This window comes from Candoia aspera, chromosome 1, assembly GCF_035149785.1.
Source record: "Candoia aspera isolate rCanAsp1 chromosome 1, rCanAsp1.hap2, whole genome shotgun sequence".
Classification (NCBI taxonomy): domain Eukaryota; kingdom Metazoa; phylum Chordata; class Lepidosauria; order Squamata; family Boidae; genus Candoia; species Candoia aspera.
The window spans coordinates 111,517,285-111,533,670 of record NC_086153.1 but is presented as its reverse complement, the minus strand read 5'-3'; the positions used below and the strand labels follow the sequence as shown (position 1 = coordinate 111,533,670).

The 16,386-nt window shown below is 40.7% G+C and overlaps 1 protein-coding gene across 4 annotated transcripts in view; it reads left to right on the top strand.

The window, feature by feature from the left end:
* KLHL32 (kelch like family member 32) overlaps positions 1 to 16,386 on the top strand; it is a 103,932-nt gene that overhangs the window by 56,973 nt on the left and 30,573 nt on the right. For 2 of the 4 annotated variants that reach the window (XM_063311885.1, XM_063311911.1), the window contains exon 6: positions 7,105 to 7,320. In XM_063311885.1, coding sequence (XP_063167955.1) covers positions 7,105 to 7,320 — 216 coding nt within the window. Of the gene's footprint in view, positions 1 to 7,104; positions 7,321 to 12,167; positions 12,287 to 16,386 lie in introns of those variants that run through there. The other 2 variants (XM_063311902.1, XM_063311894.1) reach the window with 2 other exon arrangements.

Here is a 16,386-nt window from a genome sequence, read left to right as displayed (position 1 = left end):
ATAATATAGTTTAATAATTATGGTATACTCATTGTCAGTTTTAGTTACTGTGTAATCTTTGCACAGTGAATAAATATTAATTTGTATCATAGGTAAATGAGCAAATGGGACATGATTTAAGCAGGGGGTCTAACATCCCTGTTTGGAATTTGTTATGTTCAGTAGATATGGTTGGATTGTGCCATGAAAATATAAGGGGAACAATTTCAGTATTGAAATACTGCCTTTTAGTTGCATGCTCTGTTTTGATTATAAGCTAGATAAGCATAGCTCAAGTTTGTTTATTACTAGAATTCGTATGCTGCCTGCTAGTATGGGTGTTGAAAAGTGCAATAAGCCTGTTTTCAGTAGTGACTGTGACTGATGATTACCAGTGGGCCTGTTTACTTGTCAGACTTAAGAGTGAGTTGGGAGGTTGGTGCTATAGTGCAAGATTTGAGAACCAGATGGGGTAAAATTGCTGCCTCCTGAAGCATTCTATGGCATCACAGTCCTACCTAAAAGAAGGGCAGTATAATGTAACAGGGATGGGAATGCTGGCTGCTTATTTAGTTGGAGAAAGAGGGCACTGCAGAATGTTGAGGTGATTCAGTGAAGAAGATTAAGGGAACAATGGAGTGTGCTTGGGAATCTGTAAAACAAGTTACCTGAATGGATACAGTAAATTGTGCAGTTGCAAGGAACAGCTATGACTGGATTGCAGACTGAGTTTTTGGAATATATGATCATAAGATCTGGGCAAAGTTTCAAATTTGATTCAAAATATATTTTATCAAATCACCCTTTTGAATCAACAGTTTGAATCAATTCAAGGCATCAAATCAAGTACCTTTTAATCTTTTCAGAAAAAAAATCAGGAATGATGGGGAAATGATGACATTTTGACTTTGTAGAATCTCAGACATTGTTGTGAATGTGGACAAAGCTTGGGGCAGGGGGCGGGGGTGCTGTGTGATGGACTGTCTGATACTAATGTGTCAATTTAGAGGCCGGTATGCTGTCTTTTTGTCATCCTTGCTATTTCTGTCTTATAAGAGGTACAGGGGGAATATTCCAAAAATGTATTGTGGTGTTACCTTTGAACATATCCAGCTGAAACTGAAGGATGAATTTCCTCTGAAAGGTTTACCATCCTTGCTATTTTCATCCAATTATGCCTAAAAAAGAAGTATCTCCTGGCATTTTGATGTTTCCTCAATATAACTTAACATTCTTTTATCAAATAGAAACTTGAATCTTGAATCAGTCTGAATCAAAGCAGACCTTCAGATTTCAAATTCATACTGGATCTTGGCTGATTCAGATAGTTTTCCCTGGTTGCAACCCATGCCACTTAAATAATGTAATTGTACTGTACAATTATTTAACATTTGTAGGAGATTGCACTTCTTTTGTGAATGTCCTTGGTCCCCAGGAAATGGGCAACACGGGTAAGGATAAGAACCATTCTGGTTAACAGTCTGAACTTTCATTTGTGAATAGTAGTATCTACCAAACTTTGGGCATTCATTGCAGCATACAGAACAAATAGCAAAGCTGTTTAAAAGAACTATCACAAGTAAATACATTCATAGAGCGGAAGGAGCCATTCAAGCCATTGAATATAACCCTTATCAATGCTGAGATCCAGATTTAAGCAGTCCAAACAGATGGCTTTTTAGCCTTCCCTTGAACACATCCAATATAAGTGAGCCCATCATCTTTCTGGGTAATTGGTTCCACAGTCAAATTGCTCTTACTACTAGGAAGGTTTTTTTGTTACATTGTCAGAATCTGACTTCTTATAACTTAGGAGTTGTGATAAAAAGCAAGTTGGAGTTGGTTTGTGAATGTGAGGAAGTCCTGAGTGAGAATCAGAGGGTCTTCAGAGAAGTTAGCGTGGCAGTAGTTCATGGCAAATGTGGAACTCAACTGTGAGAGAAGTCTCTTGGATGACTGGTAAGACCTGTCTCATGGTAGGGTTCAGTCCTGGCCAGGGTTGGGCTGCTTGGCTGTCCAGACTGGGTGGTGAGCCAGCAGTGGAGTGACTGCAGCTAAATCACTCCTGATCAGCTGTTCGGTGGAATGCAGTGCTGGGCTGGAGGCACTGCCGCTCAGCTGATGAACATTTGTCAGTAGTGTACTGACAACAGCAATGGAACTGGCTGTGTTCTTCAGGGGGTGGTGGCAAGTTTGGTTGCAGTAGCTTTTCCATTTCTACTTGTGGTGGTGGTGGTGATGGCAATTCCAGGGTTACCTGCCCTTAGAGTTTTGGAGGGTGTGGGCACCCAGTGACAGTTTTGAGTAACGGGAGCATGAGTGGGCCAATTTACTGGCTAGAGGATTTATTTGTGTTTTGTGCTGCCATGAGGCCCACCACATTGGCAGTAGCTATCTTATCTCTTAAAAGCTACAGCAGAACTCAGAGGCACTGGAGCATTTGTTGCCTGTTCTATTTGTAGGGGCACCAAGGTTTTCCATTTTTCTGTTCCAAAAAACTGATTGAAGATAAGAATAGGACCTGTGATCCATGCTGAAAGTGGGCATTGGTGGATTGTGTTGAGGAATGGTGGTGTTTGGGGTATAGATGTTTGTTCCCCCCTAGTGAGAGACATACAGAATGATAGTGTTTCCTCCAGTTCTCCCAGCAGGTAGGGCTTTCTGAGTGTAGTTGAGTGCTCCAGCTACCTTGAGGAGAGAAAGGGTGGGTAGAAGGTGGTGTGGTTATTGTGTATGGGTAGCAAGGAGTGGGGTAGATTGGGTGTTCAGGAATAGGGATGCTTAGTGCTGGGGCAAAAGCATCCCCAAAACCTGGTTAATCAACTAGTTGGATGTTTGTGGCATCAAAGAGTGAGTTGGGGCCCTTTGTTTAAGAGGAAGATAGGGATTGGGAGAGCTAATGTATTGGAGGGAAGAGGCAGGCAGTAACATGGTGGTGATAGGCAGGGGGAGATATGGTGGGATATAAGGATGGCCCACTCTTGGGGTAGGAGGTCTCAGTGTGTTATACCAATTCCATGTTCCAACCAGCTGTAATGCCTAGTCATTGGACCTCAGAGTCTGAGGCTTTTGGCTGCTGCTACTGAATGCCAGGTTTGCCTGCAATAAAACCTCTCTCATCCATGATCTAATAATGGATGAGAGGCTGGATCTGGGAAGGGGGAATGAAGGTTCCCCTCAGAAATGTGCCCATTTGGCTTTCAAGGGCAGCACCAGCCATGACCTGTCCTTGAAATCCCATAAATAACCAGTTGTGAGACTCTGCTGATGAGGTTGACCTCTAGGATCAGATGGGATTGCCGCTACTATACTAGTCTCCCTGCTGTGAGCTGCTTCCCTACCCAAGCTCCTCAATGCAGTGGCTGAGTTTGTGGTGGATTTTGGCAGGCTGATGGTTCTGGGGACTTTAATCTTCCTTCCCTAGGCATGGGGTCAGAGATGGCTCAAGAGTTCATGACAACCATGAGCCTGACCCAGGTTATTGTGGGCCTGGCTCACAGCAGTAGTCACATGTTAAACCTCTTTTGTCTTGGGACAGTGGCAACATGATCTGGAGATGGGGGATATTACCATCAGTCTATTGTCATGATCAAATTACTTTGGTAACTCTGGAGGTCTCTGCAGCCCCTCCTCCTGCAGAGAAGAACTTATTTGATTGGTGCACTTCAGGACCCCACGTTTCAGTGGAGGTTGCTCCTTGAAGGTCTGGTGAATGTTTCCTCTGAGGCCTTAGTCACTGTCTGGAATGACAGGGAGGCAGCAGCCTTGGACTGAATCATGCCTCTCCAGATTCTCTCTTTCCATGAATCCTGAAGAGCTCTTTTTCTCACAAACTCTGAGAGATGAAGAAGCAGAAGAAATGCCTAGACTATTATTGGGGGGAAAATGAAGAGCAAACCTGATCAAGCACGGGTAAGAGCCTTTGTTAAGAACTACCTTGGCAATGAGTGGCAAAACAACTATTTTTCCACAGCAAATAGCTAGCTGATGGCCTTGTTTAAGGTGATCTGGTCTCTCTTGGAGAAGAAAAGACCAGAAGAACAACTGTGGGGCTGCTGTGAAGACTATTCTAGGCATTTTTTGGATGAAATTACTCAGTTCCACTCTGAGTTAGACTCCAGCTGTGCAAATCCTTGGAGTTACCTATGGCATGGTCTAGCATGGTTACCTGGAAGAGTTAAAACTTGGTGGTCCTGAAGAAGTGAATAGGGTCCTTGTGACTGAAATGTAGCCACCTGTGTATTGGACTCATTATCCCTCCTGGTTGATTAAAGTCTCCCAGGAGATGATGTGTAGCTGGATTCAGATGGTGGTGAATGTTTTCTTGAGGGATGGAGTGGTTCCTCCAGCTCCTAAAAGACTGATGGTTTGTCTCCTCGAAAAACCATCCCTGCATCCAACAGTACTGGATAATTTTAAACTAAGAAGGTGGTCAGTTTGCATCTCCAGAGGGCTATGGAAGAAACAGAGTATCTGGACCCTTTTCAGTTGGAATTCAGTATGAGATACAATACTGGGACGGTATTGATTATACTTGTAGATGACTTGTGGCAGGACCAGGATGGTGACAGTGCATACGTCCTAGCCCTTCTTGAACTCTCAGCAGCCTTCAATATCATCAATCATGGTATCCTTCTGGACCAGCTCTGAGTATTGGGAGTGGAAGGCATGGTGTTGCAGTGGTTCTCTTTCCTCTGGAGCTGGTTCCAATTGGTGGGGAGAGGAAATCTAGCCTAGACCCCTGCTTTGTGGGGTTCTTCAGGGCTCTACACTCTCTCTGCTTCTATTTAACATTCACATGAAGCTGCTGGGTAAAATTATCTGCCAGCACAGGGTTAGGTATCATTAATATGCTGATGATATTCAGTTATATATCTCTGTCTTGGACTGAATGATACTGTCAAGGTTTTTTCTCAGTGTCCAAGAGCTGTCGGAGTACGGATGGGGAAGAACAAGCTTTGGCTTACCGTAGCAAGACCAAGTAGCTATGGATTTTGGGGTCCCTCCTCCATTTTTGAAACGTTCTGTCTCTAGTTCTGAATAGGGTGGAATTCCCTGACATGAAAGGTGCACAACTGGGGTCTTAATTGGATTCTTATAACCTGCTTGAAGAGCAGATTGCAGTTGTGGCCAGGATGGCCTTTGTACAAATCCATTGGACCAATGGACTCATTGACTCAGCGTTCAATGAGCCCATCTGGTAATGGTTTTGAGGTTGATATATATGCGTGGCTTGGCCTCACTCGTGCTGTACTTTTATTGTATTGTGTGTTTTGTTTTTTGTCATTTGTTAATTTATTTTTATGCTTTTAAACCTATGTCAGCACCCAGAGTTGCTGTTCATTAGTTGGGTGGTTATATAAATCATTGAAATAAATAAACAAATGAACAAATTTACTGTAAATCCATGATTCTGTATTCTATGCTCTGGTATGAAAGAGAACATGCCTTGACTGTCTTCTGTGTGATATCCTTTCAGATCTTTGAAGAGGGTTATCATGTCCCCCCTTACTCATCTTTTTTCAAAGCCAAACAACCAATTCCTTCAATGTCTTTTTATTGGGCTTAGTTTCTAGTCTCCTGGTCATCTTTGTTGCTGAAACTTTGCTTCATTTCAGCATATTATTGCTGAAATAAATTAGTTTTTAATGTCCTTTAAAAAAACAAATATATATCAGAAATATGTGTCAAAATGTGATGTGAAAAGGCAGATTACAGTGTCATGTTTCAAGTAACTGATTAAAATATATTATTGGGTATGAGAATGCTAAAGAGAGAAAGAAAAAGTTGATCTTTTTCAAAGAGTTTCTATACTGTTATCATATCATTATGTTTCCAAAAGTCGTATTGCTGATTGAAAAGTAGGTTATCTGATCAGCTATATGCATCTCACCAACTCGGCATGACATTTTTTGGTGTGCAGCTTCATCAGCTGGATAGCAGGGTATCACAGTGTATAATTTTAAGCTGAACGAGTGATTGGTATTACAGTGGCAAGAATTCTGTTGTAACAGGCTGATAGCTTCTGGGGTTTGGAATTCAGAAATACCATTTTTAGTGTTCAGTGGACAAGGTTACATTCTAATATGAAACATCATCATCATCACTACCACCACGTGGGGCAAAACTTAAAAGCTCTACTTTCAAGGATTCTTAGACTGACTTTATGCAAAAGAAGCAATTGCATAAGACTGAAGTAATGTTACCTGTATATTACCATTAATCTGTGATGTTATATGTATATTATCATGAATAAGGTTGGGCTCAGGAGATACAAGTTCAATTCCCCACATAGCCATGAGTCTTATTTGGGACAATCAGTCTCTCAATTTAATTGTTCTTCCAGGTCAGTTGTGAAAATTGTATGTGATAATGATTGAAAATGCTTTTAGAAAAAAGGAAAAATAATATGGTAACTCCTAATAATAATGCAGCTGTTCACATTGACCAGGATTGGAAGAGCTGTTCTAGCTGTTTTATTTGGAATAATAATAAAAATAATGTCATCAGCAACAGTATGTGCCACATAAAAATTTGCTTCTGAAAACTCCTCTGAATTTTGGATGTCTGTGATGTGCCATGTAAGATCTAAGTCCAAAGCTCCTCTTTGGAACTGATTGCAATGGTCTTAGTCTTTGATCAACGAACACCAAAACAAACACACAAACGCAGGCTAGTGGTTGCTCTTTTTTATATTCTCCAAGTCTTTTGGTGCTGAGTAGCAAAGAACAGCAAATATGAGAAGCTTCTGTTTTTCACAGAGAACACAAAAGAGGAGATTCTTTTAATAGAAGAAATCAGAGCATTTAGCAATGTTGACTTGAAAAGTTTGAAAATGCATATCCATCCCTTGTGATTATCCCAAATATTTGCCAACATTTAATCTGTAAAAACAAATTCTTTCAAATCTCTGTCTGTGGTTATGTTATGAGATACTGATAGTGTTGATGTCAAATTGCAGTAATAATTTATTCTAGGCTTAGTATATTAAAACATGTTTATTTATGGAAGGGCAACTTTTTAAGTAGGATGGTAGCTCAATCTTAAATTATCTCCAGCTGTAATTCTTTAAGTTTTTGTTCAAATTCTCATTCCTTCTAAACAAGATTTTTTTTTCCTGACCAGGAGTTAAATAGCTTTAATTACTTGGACCTCTATAAACTTGCTGATCTCTTCAACCTCAATCTGCTGGAGAAAGCGGTGGTTGACTTCTTAGTGAAACATCTCTCAGAACTACTAAATAGCCACCCTGACGAAGTCCTGGCACTGCCATATTGTCTCATCCAAGAAGTTTTGAAGAGTGATCAACTCACATCACTCAGTGAAGAACAAATCTGGCAGGTAATGTACGAAGAGTGGTTCATTGCTGAAAGACCAGTACTGTATATCCATAACTAGGGAACTGATTGCTTGATTAGTCTTATGACAATATCAAAGAAAATAAAATAAAGCTAAATTGCCAGGATAAGATAGGTAAAAGAAAAGAACAATAATAAAATACATATGTGCTAAATACAAAGAATGTATGCTATATATCTATAAGCGTTTCAAAAAATAAAATTGTTACAGCAAATGACAGGAAACAATAAAAGTATTACTGTGCACTGAGGAGGCCCTGGGGGGCATTCTGAAGTCTGCGTCACCCCTTTGACAAGAACGCAGGTAGAGCTTTACTGTTTCAGGAAATAGGAAAGCGGGGGGGTTGGGGGGTTGATAATGGCCCAACATACAGAAGGCCTCTACATGCTAAGGAAGGGTTCTAACATAGAACAGGGGTTAACAAATACAGATAGTTGGTTGGGAGATTATATTCTCAGCTTTTGCTGCACTGCCTGTATCTTTATTTTCTTAACATAAGAGGCTCTTGGTATTCAACACCATCTACTTTAAAGCTAGAAAAATATGCAGGGATAAGCTGAAATATGCTTTGCCAAAACCAAAAATAGATATTCAGTTCATTTCTTTTATATTTAGTAGTATTAGTGTGGGTATGATAACTATCAGTAGCAGTTTCCTTTAAGGACAAGATATACATCCCTAATAATTCATTAGATGAAGTTGATGTTGGAGGAAGTGGCTGATAAATTGGCATGTCAACATGATCCCTTGAATCCCTTAGCTGTCACACTTTCTATCAGTGGAGATGGTCTGGAGTGTCCAAATTTCTGAACTGGGCTAAAATATAAATAGGCTCTGTCTGACTAAATTGAGTTTCTTAATAAGAAATCTTCGTTGTGTTTAAGTAGTAGGGCTTTGTGGGGCTCCAAATTCAAGATGAAAAAAAGATGCTTTGGAGTATATGGAGATATACATGTAGCACCTCTCCGCAGTTCCTCCTAAACACACTGTTTTCCTGGAACTGTGCTGGAGCTGGGGAGGCCAGCTGTATGATCCTGGGGGAAAAGAGCAGCTTCTTTAAGAAGTTGCAGGCAGGTGCTATGCATGAGTGCCCCAGGGGCTCTGAAGCACCTTTTTACCTTTGAATCTGAAGTGTTATACACAGCTATTAAGTAGTACATGAGGATCCTTATCTCTTTACATAGTGCCCTGGAAGCATCTTAAGCAGAAGGAGGAACTTCTCATTATTAGTGGACTCTGGCTGGAGATCTGCTTGCAGCAGAGGTTTGGGGTTCAGTGTCATAGTTTTGAAGCAATTCAACAGAGCAAAATTTCCCCTTCTTAGAGCATGAGTGCAAAACGGACACCTCCAGGAAAAAAATGAATTTACCATGTTCCAATGAGGGAAAGGCAAGCATGGAATTGTCAGAAAATATGCCTTGGTCTTAGTACTGAAATGCAAAGAAAGGCTTATTTGGGGGTTTGCAATGAGTAGCATTCCCCATTCCCCAACTCATGAAGCATTATGAGAACCTGGTCTGTTTTTCCCCCCACATGCTGCATGGTTAACGCAGCTATTTTTGCTTTTGTGCTGCTTTGCTGCTATCACACTTGCTGTTGTGAATGGTGCATTTGGTTATGGCAAAAGTGCTGCTTTCTGAGTGACAGCAAACCCTGCGCTGGCCATTCTAGGTGTTATCATAATTGCCCCTCTAATGGTTACTAATGACGTTACCTGGAATCTTTAAGCTATTTGACTGCTGTGGGCAAAATGAATGAAACTAGAATCTCATTCCTGGACCTCTAGAATGAATTAAGACACCCATAAATATTTGCCAATTTAAGCTTTGAGTGGGCAATAAGTAACTGTTTTTGCTTTACCTTAGTAAATAAGTAATTCCCTCACAGTCAACCCAATACATGAAAATCAAATCAGGGCTGCTCTGTTGCCTCAAGTGTAGTTAAGTTCATCATTTTTGCTAAGGTTATACTGGTAATGCAATATACCATGGAAGAATCTAATATTCAGCCCAGGGTGAAGATTGGGTATGCCAGAGGATTAGTGTCAGGGTGCTTTAGAGAAGTGAAACTTGATATACAGGCTGGAGCCAGAGCTGCGGAATCTCATTAAATTGCTGAATTGTTCATTACTGAGCACTCTCCCTTTAATAAAGTGCTCATTGACTTTGACAAATCCCCATCCTGTGTCTTAAAGGACAACAACAGGGTAAGAGGCACTGGAGAGGGAGGAGGCTATGGGCCCCAAATTTGAGTGGGGCCATTGGTAGAAAAGCAGTAGAAAAGCTGGTGAAGAATGCTACTCTTGGGGTTACTTCCGTGTGTTAAATCGGTGAGATGTTGGTAAAAGCCAGCTGCAGCCATGTTGTATATGCACATGCATGAACAGGAAGAACTCTGATTTAGTATTCCCCCCCAAGGCATCATCCACTAGTTGAGCTTCCAGTAAGCATCGACCACAAATTTAATGGTGTCTCTGCGCTTTCCTTTTCCCAAGGGCAGGGCGCTTGGAGTGGATAGCAATATTGCCTAGGCATAAATAATTCCTACACTGTGTCACTGAAATGATGACTCATATTCAGTATATAGGCTGAACAAGTTAGAAGAAAAATATTTATCTTGGATACTGGTAAGGCCTGGCCATAGATGTGATTGTGGCTAACATGGAGGTGTGGGTACAGTGATCCTTGTGTAGGTAGTTTCATAGTTCCTAGTTTGCCAGGGAATGTCCTATATCTGTGATAGCTAATAAATAAGTACTAAGGTTGAAAAACTTGGTAAATGTTGAAATAACATATTTTTAAAATATACTATGGGTAGAATTTGAATATAAAAAAATGTTATAATGTCTGCATTAGCATACTGGAATTCTACTGGTTTTATTTCTGATGAAAACACAAATGCCTTGTTTTAAAAACTATCATAGGACAATAGTGGGACAAGTATCACCTTGTAGGCTATGGCCCAGTGACTTTTTATGAAAATATGTTAGGATTATGTTAATATTTTACATCACATTTAGTTAGAGAACAAGATATAGAAAATCACAACATGTTTTCTCCCTTATTCTACATTAATTTCCAAAGTCTTGTTCAGGAAGTAAGGTAACTTAGGAAGAAAAAGACAACCTTAAGAAAAATTGCTACTTTACAGCACTTACTGGGGCTATAACAAGGATTGTTTTCTGCAAAAGCCTCAGGGCAGGCAAGGACTGATAAATATCAACTCTGTACTCTAGATGTTTGGAAATTCTGGCTAATAAACTGCTGCCAGCCTAGAATATTATTATTATTATTATTATTAGGTTTTTTATCCTACCTTTTAAAAAATATATAGTTTGTTTAACTGAGAAGTATGGCTTTATACTATATTCACAGAGGTTGAGGTGGCAAAAATAGTTCCTCTTGTGGTTTCATGCTCTGAGGCTTGTATGATGTGGTTTTACAAAGGAGACGACAATTCTCACAATTCAACAGCCATCCTCTAGAGACCATCCTAGATTGAGGAAAGGCTGCGTTGGGAACAAAACGTTTCTTCCCCACCCACTCCCATTTCTCTGTTGGAAATATACCTTGTTGGAGTATGCTGTGCTCTTCACAGTTCTTGACTTTGTTGATATTACAGTCTTCTTTCAAAATGAATAGAAAATATACTACCACCAGTTAGTGAGAGAGTGAAATGCTAACAGAAGGAGGTAACAGCACAGCAAGCAAACAAGACTGAAAGACTGAAGCAGTGCAGTACAGTAGTTTATGGGAAGACAGCAGTGCAAAACAGGAAGCCACTATGTGTAGGTGTTTCAGGATTATGGGAGTTATAGTCCAAAGTACCTGGAAGAGCCTAGATAGCTTATTCCTGGCTATATGTATTGTGTTGACATAAAACATTTTGCTTTTGATTTAAACAGCTAATTTGAAAGTCAGTTCTCCAGGGAAGATACAGTATTGTCATAGTACAAGGTATGATGAGTTTGGAAACAGAAACTTAAAGGAATGAGATTTGAATTAAACTCACATGTTAACATTATGTTTGGCTATTTTTAATTTAGAATAGATCCAGTTATGTCGTAGTGTGCAATCCTTATTTTCAGAATTTGTCCTTCTTTTGTAACTCTCTGATAGGCCTCCATTCTCTGCTTCCACATTTATTTTTAGATGTAGTAAAACCATTAAAACAGAAAAACATTGTTCAATGTCTTTTGGCTGGTTGCACCAGGAACTGTTAGTCTGTACACATTCCTAGTCTGTACTTTGATTGATTCTAGTTGATACCGACATAATGTATTATGTTCTTCTACTGATTTTAGATATATAAAAATAGTAGTTAACAATATTTAGTGCAATAACTACATTTGAATATCTCTTTCAGAGGTCACCCTGTTCTCTTTCTACCACATTGAAGAGAAAATATAGAATAGCTGAGCCGCAACATAAATCAAGACATTTAAAAAACTCTTTAATTTCATTAGGATTTAGTTACACCTAATTTGTCAAGATACCACTTCTTGATACCTCTTGAAACTGTTAGAACTTAATATTTTGTGTCTCATCAATTTAGGAGCATGCATATATGCAGTCCTCTTTAATCTTTTTCACAGGTGAAACTGTTTTATATCTTTTATAATGATTTTTTTCTGAATTATTTCAGCAATGTTTTCCCACTTAACTTGTCATAATAGGATATTCTTCTCAGATTCTTCATATATTTATTTTTACACACATAAACCATATAATTATGTGATAGTTTAAAAAAATATGCCGTTTTTATTTTTTTATAGTCTGTTTCACTGAGCAATCAAGCATTGCTGAAATGCACTGTTTTACTTCATTTAGGTAACCACCATATTTGAATGGGCAGTGTAGATTCTTGGCCAGGATCCAGAGATGTCCCTTTGTTGGTGTGCTTCCTCTATATTGCATGGCTGAATATAAGACTATAACTAAAAATATGCTTTGTCAGCACCTGATCATTCGAGCATTCACACAATCACAGTCAAGAGGCTGGGATTCCTTTAACTGTTTAATGAAGCAAAATGAACAGTACAGAAGTAAAGCTGCAAATGGAGAGTTCCCGCTCAAACCTAGATTTAAAACTACATTTGCTTAGTTTGTTCCCTTTCCCACGAAAACATGTCACCCCCCCTCCCATCCAGGTGGTGTTCCTGGTGTATCTCAATTCATTGTCCTTGATGTTTTCCATAGCCATAATAATCCACTTCACACTCCAACCTCATACCCCCTCCCATCTGGTGACACAGAGTCTACACCATTCACAAGGAAATGATGGCAGATCCTCCGATAAGGGGTTCTGTGAATCCTTTGATTGGGGGGATCTGACATACTGCTCCCCCAAGAAAGATAAAGAGAAACAATAGAAAGTGATAAAACAGGAATAACTGGAGACAAAATAAGCACCGGTTCAGTAAGGTGAGGGCTTTGCAGGATATCTGGAATGAATTTTTTTAGTTAAAATAGGAGCATTAACATGACATGCATCAACCCACTCAGGATCTGGAAAATGTTTCCATTGAATTAAATACTGGAGAGATTTACGAAAAAAATGAGAGTACAGAATGTCTTTAACTTCAAAGTGTTGATGGCCATCGATCATAATGGGTGGAGGGATTGCTGCAGGCTGGTGCCACTAAGAACATTCTGGGGCAGGTTTAAGCAAGCTGCAATGAAAAACAGGATGAAGTCGCTTAAGAGTGGGAGGTAATTGTAATTGTACAGTCACAGAGTTAATGATTTTGGTGATTGGAAAAGGTCCAACAAATTTAGGGCCAAGATTCTTAGAAGGTTGTTGTGAGCATAAAAATTTAGTGGACAAATACACCAAGTCCCCAACTTTAAATTTCCATTCTGGGTGCCTGTGATGATCAGCAAACTTTTTGTGAGTGTCACATGTATGATCCAATGCCTGGTGGATGACAGGCCAATTTGTGGCGAACTGGGTAGCCCAGTCAGCTACTGAGGAATCAGGCAAAGATTGCAATTGAAGTTCTGGTATGGGAACGAAATCCTGGCCATAAACAATGTGACAAGGGGAAAAGCCAGTGCTCTGGTGGACTGCATTATTATAAGCAACCTCAGCAAAAGGGAGGAGGTCCACCCAGTCATCTTGTTGAAAGCTGATATAACAACGTAAGTATTACTCTAGAGTAGACGGAGCTCGTTCAGTCGCTCTGTCCATCTGCAGATGGCTCGACAAGCTGAGGGATTGCTGGACCCCAATTAATTTTAAAAATACCCACCAAAATTTGGAAGTAAATTGGATGCCTCTATCGGAAATCACACGCGTGGGACAGTCGTGGATTTTGTAGATGTGAGTGAGAAATAGCTTTGCTAATTGTTGAGTGGTTGGGATTTTGGCGTACAGTATAAAATGAGCCTGTTTGGAGAATAAATCAATAACAGTCCAAATAACAGTTTTGTTTTTACTCTCAGGTAAATCCACTATAAAATCCATGGCAATTTCTTTCCATGGAGCTTTGGAGGAAGCCATGGGTTGTAAAAGTCCTTGTGGTTTACCCCCCTTCCTCTTTGCTTGGGCACAGACATGGCATGAGGTGGCGTAGGACTGCATATCAGCATGAAGGGAGGGCCACCAAAATTGGCGCCTCACCAAGTGGAGAGTCTTTGTGAAAGCAAAATGCCCTGCAGATTTAATATCATTGGAACGGTGTAAAATTGTCTGGCGAAGAGACTCAGGCATGTAGATTTTGCTGTTGCAATACCAGACGTTGTCAATTTCAGTCAATTGGGCTTTGTTACATTGTAGCCAGGGATTGTTAGGGAGGGCCTGCAGCAGTTCCTCTTTTAGGTCTGCCTCCACTTTCAGTTTCTCAGCTACTGCTTGTTTGCGTGTTACGCAAGCCATTCCAAGCTGTTTCTGAGAGAAAACAGTGTCTACAATTTCAGTTTGGGCAGTGTTATATTGCGGGAGGCGAGAAAGTGCATCAGCCAGAAAGTTCCTTTTCCCAGGGAGGAAATTGAGGGTGAAATTAAGACGGCTAAAATATTGAGTCCAGCGGATTTGTTTGCCATTCAACTTTCTGGGAGTTTGTAAAGCTTGGAGGTTTTTGTGATCAGTCCAAACCTCAAAGGGATTTTTAGCACCCTCTAGCAAATGCCTCCAATATGTGAGAGCTGTTTTAACAGCAAAAGCTTCTTTCTCCCAAATAGGTCAGTTGCGCTCAGAATCTGAGAATTTGCAAGAGAGGTATGCGCATGGGCGGGGGAAGCTGGTTTCGTCTTTTTGAACCAAGACGGCCCCAACAACTGAGTCAGAGGCATCCGCCTATACAATAAATGGGCGGCTTGGGTCTGGGTGGGCTAGAATGGGTTCCCTTGTGAAAAGAAGCTTTAAATGGTCGAAAGCAGTTTGACAATCAGACGTCCAGGCAAGCTTAGCCCCCAGGGAGGTAACTTTTCGTGTCTCCCCCCTCCCCCTAGTTTTCAGTAAGTCAGTAAGGGGCAAAGCAATTCGCACAAATTGGGGAATAAAATTTATGTAAAAGTTGGCGAAACCTAAGAAACTTTGAAGTTGCCGCCTCATACGAGTGGGTTCCCACCCCATTATATCTTGGACTTTGGCAGGATCCATCTCGATGCCATTTGCAGAAATACAATAGCCCAAATAGTCCAGCTGGGACTTGTGAAACTCACATTTAGAGAGTTTAGCATACAGTTTGGCATCTCTCAGTTTTCACAAGACCTTTTTAACAAGTTGAATGTGGTCCTTGAAGTTATCAGAATAAATTAAAATGTTATCTAAGTATACTAAAACCCCCTTGTACAAATGCTCATGGAGGACCTCATTGATGTATTGCATAAATACTCCAGGAGCCCCTGACAATCCAAATGGGAGCACTTTGTATTGGTAAGAACCCAAAGGGCAGTCAAAAGCAGTTTTCCATTCATCCCCCTCCCGAATTCGAATTCTAAAGTAGGCTTCCCTGAGATCAAGTTTGGTGAACACCTTGCCTTTCAATAGGTGTGCTTGCATGTCTTTCATTAAGGGGAGAGGGTGTTCATTGATTATTGAGGTAGCATTTATTCCACGGTAATCAGTACAGAGTCTAAGAGATCCATCCTTCTTTGCCTAGAAAAGGACCAGGGCTGCTAGAGGTGAATTAGCAGGCTCAATGAAACCTCTCTCCAAGTTTTTATCTATGAATTCCCTGAGGACCTTTTTCTCAGTCTCTGTCATAGCATACATTTTTGGTTTTGGTAATTTAGCCTTTGGGTCAATTTCGATGGCACGATCAGTTTTTCTGTGTGGAGGTAATTGGTCACATTCTCTTTCATTGAACACATCAAGAAAGTCGGCATATTCGGGTGGAATGTCTGATTGTGCATCAGGTTTTCCCGTTGGGATCTGGTTGAGGAGTATCCTGGCTACATTCTGCCTGTTCCGTGGCACAGTCGAGAGGTTGCCAGCACCATCGTTAAACAGTAAGGTGCCAGACTCCCAGTCGATTTGTGGTTTTCTACTCTTTAGCCACGGGAGTCCCAGGATGATGGAATAGTTGGTGATAGGGGCCACAATGAACTGCAAGGTTTCCTTATCCCCGCCCCCTCATGGCTACAGTCCCAGTTCGGAATTCAGCAGGACCCCCGTGGGCAACGGAACTATCCATCTGGGTGAAAATAATTGGGTGCTTAAGTCTTTTAGTTTTGAAGCTCACCGTGTCAATTAAGGCGGGGTGTATTAAGCATTTTGTGCACCCCGAGTCTAACATCGCTGTCAAATTGGCTTTGTGTTGTGTTCTTAGGTTTTTAGCTCTACTCTCACCAACAAGGTGGGGCAATCAGCACTCACCAAAGGGTCTTCTTTGTCGTCTTCCTCCGAAGTAGACACATTGTGCCCAAGATTTTCCACCTGCTCACGGGCGTGATCTAGAACAGGTGAAAGTCATTTCCCACCAGTTTCTGTTCTTCCTGCTCAGACACTTTGCTTGACTCCATCAGGGACTTCATGTCTGGATCCTTTTGTGCCAGCACTGTCGCAGCTGTCGCTTTGCATCTGGTTGGCAGGGTCTTAGTAAGC